The sequence below is a fragment of the Morone saxatilis genome, unplaced genomic scaffold, assembly GCF_004916995.1.
Source record: "Morone saxatilis isolate NCDOM2014 unplaced genomic scaffold, NCSU_SB_2.0 Contig22, whole genome shotgun sequence".
Lineage (NCBI taxonomy): Eukaryota > Metazoa > Chordata > Actinopteri > Moronidae > Morone > Morone saxatilis.
In genome coordinates this window covers 10,886,512-10,889,833 of record NW_023339785.1, presented here as the reverse complement: position 1 = coordinate 10,889,833, position 3,322 = coordinate 10,886,512, and the positions used below count along the sequence as shown (strand labels likewise).

Sequence of the window (3,322 nt, the reverse complement as noted above, 5' to 3'; positions counted from 1 at the left end):
ACAGAGCAAATATATATATATATATATATATATATATATATATATATATATGTAGTATGTATGTGTATATATATATATATATATATATATACCTGACTTACCGGATGGCTTCAGTTTGATTTAAGGTGTCACACTGATCCTTCAGGTTTATCTGCACACAGACAGCGAGCAGTGCTGAGAGAAGAGCAGCACAGGTGTATCTAATGAAGTTAATTAATACTGAGGCAGCAGTGTTGGTGTTGTGCTTGTTGGCTTACTGGGACATCATTAATGTGACCAGCTACACCTGTGATCCTCCTGCCAGGACGAGTCCAAATATCTGCTGAGAGACAGGACAATAGGACTCACTTTGAACATTTTTAGAAGCTTTTAAGGGTTTAATTATCTATTATTTTACAGTTAAATGACAAAGATGAGTTTAATGTTTCAAAAAATAGTTTTTCCTTGCAGAAATAGATTTTTTTTAAATATCATATAGTGACACTAGAGTCAATACTTTTAGACTTCATTATGCAACATTTAGTGTTTATCTTACACGTCTCTTTGAGGTGAGTGCATGAGTTTGAGTTCATTTATCCTTGACTGTGATTTATTTTGTCAGCATGAACACATTAACGTATTACCAACATACTCAGTTATCTGTGGTCTTATTGAAGACAAATACGACTTGAAGAGGACACGTGTTACTGAGTCATGGATGTTTTAAATTCATACATTCAAACACAAATGTGATGTGTAGAGAAAACCTTTGTTTGACAACTTCATACTTTCCAATGTGCATAATAAAACACATTAAGTTTGATTAAAGAATTCTCATCTAAAACCGCAGTCTATCATTTCAGTCCCTTCTCTCCAGCTACGGCACAATATGACCCGGCTGGACAATGTGTTGATATATAAATATTGTGATAAACTAAATACTGTGAAACCTGCTTTACATATCCTGCTCTACATTAGTGTAATAATTTGTCTGCATGAGCAAAAAAGTGACTGGATGGACTAAATACCAATTCACTACAGTACGAAAATCATCAAAATATTGAAAAACTAAATGCCTTCCACCTTTTTAAGGGACCCCTCACAAGACCCAAAACAACTGAGTCATGTCTGCCTGCTTCTGCCAGAATATTTGTTTCTTTATTGCATCTTTTCAGATGAATGAGAAGCAAACAGCTGTGAGACAGACACACCCTGAGCTCCATGCAAATCCCTCAGCACGCACACACTGTTAAAGATACTTTCATCTTTATTTTTTTCAAGTATTTCACATGCATCCACAAAAGAATAAGAATTTAACACTGACAACTGTGATATGAATTTGGCTGACTGTAATTGGCACGCATGAATGCAGGCTTTCAACAATACTGGCCTTACTGTAAATCACACACATGATTTCAGGGTGGCAACCTCTCGTCCCATCGCTCAGGCTCATCTGGGCTTCACACACAGTAAATCACTTTATTTTAACATTTATCAGCTTATTGTCTAGATTTTATCTGCTCAGCTACAGACTAGTTTTAGCAAAATTACAAAATAAGGCAGCTGCATTATACAAAGACATAAGAAACAGGCATGTTGACAATTGGTAGAGTTAATGAACTCAAATGAAAGTGACAACATCTATGTGATGACATCTAGGCTTAATGGAAATCCATAATTAAATCCCAGAAGTAACGAATGTTCTCTGAAATGTCCAGGTCCCTTTTTATTTTTGGTCAAACTACTCTGCAGATAATGTCTCTTTAACACTATTCCCTTCTGCTCGTCTGTCATTGGTGAGACTGAATATAAGAAGCAGCAGTGGGTGTTTTCCCCTCTCTAAAATAATATCAACTAACACAAACACAATATTAAAATCACAGGAGACTCTTTTAATTCAACTTGCACCAGGAGCTGCCCATCAGTAACCTGTGAAGACACACCGAGCACACATCAGACAGGTTGTTAATCCGCTCATTTGTATTTGCATTTGAACATTGGATCATTAACTCACTGCTGCAGTTTCCCGTTCACAGCTGTGTCCGTTCTAATTTGTGTAAAACATGATTTGCAGTGTTCACCAATATTGAATAATGTTACCAAATAAAGTCTCACCTGTGGAAGGTCACTGTTAGACCATCTCATACTGGTTGTTGGTTATGTATCGAGACAAGCAGCAGGACAGGAAGATCCCAATGAGCTGAGACAAGACACAATAACATAAGACACAGAAACATAAGACACAGAAACATAAGACACAGAAACATAAGACACAATTCCACTCAAAATACAACGAATCTTTGTTCTTGTGTGAAAGGAAACATAATGTTATTCTACAACAATTGTAAAGTTTTGCGCTATTTTCTATCAGTGATAAAAACATTTCACAATATAGCTGTTACATGCAGCTCCCCTGCTGGTCAGACAGATGACGTGTCACTGATGCGTTTCTGTTTCTAGTGTAGTAACTCCCCTGCTTCACCCTCCACTTCCAAGCGTCAAAGAGAAACTAAAGTGGCACCAACTTCACAAACTACATGGTTCAAAGTGAAAATGAAGCTGAAAGTTATCTACATTATCTGGTTGAACTTTGACCTGCTGCACTTAGTTTACAATGTGATGGTTGATAATAATCAACATGTTAGTAGTGATGGGCAATATGGCCTAAAAATAAAATCTCTGATTATTATTACACCATATCCAATTTACAATTTAAATAGTTGTTCATTTCATTAAAAACAAACTACAGAAGTCATCATATCTTTGGTGATGTGAAACTTCCCATAAGGGATACTATGGGAAAATGATTCTACATGTTTTTTGTGTAGACACTAGCAGACACCTGTATGGCCTCACTGTCTAACATTTGTAGTTAAAATCTAAATTTTTTTGCATCATTTTAAAATGTAAAAACATAAAGTTCTTTGGGTTAGAGTCACAAATCTTAAAAACCCTAAAACCCACAGATATATACACACAACACCACATTGCTATGGAGCAATGTTTGGGTGGGTTCCAAGTTAATTCGGAGCACCAAGTCATCCGTCCAGATGTTGCTCTACTAGACTCTGTTGCTGTCTGTGTCACTGCACCCCCAGATCTCAACAATAACATTTGTGAGTAAAATGTTTCCATAACCAACAGCAATGATGTCCAAAAGCTTTAAACCGCCAAAGTACAGCAGTGTCCGATTTGTTCTGACACAAAGTACCTGCAAGAACAACATATGATCGGCAGGATCTCGAGAAGGCAATCCATGCTTTCATCAGTTCAAGACTGGACTACTGCAATGCCCTTTACGTTGGCCTCAGTCAGTCATCAATTTCTCGTCTCCAACTTGTGC

The 3,322-nt window shown here is 36.9% G+C and overlaps 1 protein-coding gene across 1 annotated transcript in view; it reads right to left on the bottom strand.

Annotated features, from left to right (window-relative positions):
- Positions 1–1,228: 1,228 nt before the first annotated feature.
- Positions 1,229–3,322, bottom strand: part of tspan7 (tetraspanin 7) — a 7,419-nt gene continuing 5,325 nt past the window's right edge. The window contains exons 7-8 of the mRNA XM_035669612.1: positions 2,095–2,179; positions 1,229–1,908 (exon numbers count right to left, since the gene is read on the bottom strand). Of these exons, the coding sequence (XP_035525505.1) occupies positions 2,111–2,179 (69 nt within the window). The 3' untranslated portion in view covers positions 1,229–1,908; positions 2,095–2,110. The remainder of the gene's footprint in view (positions 1,909–2,094; positions 2,180–3,322) is intronic.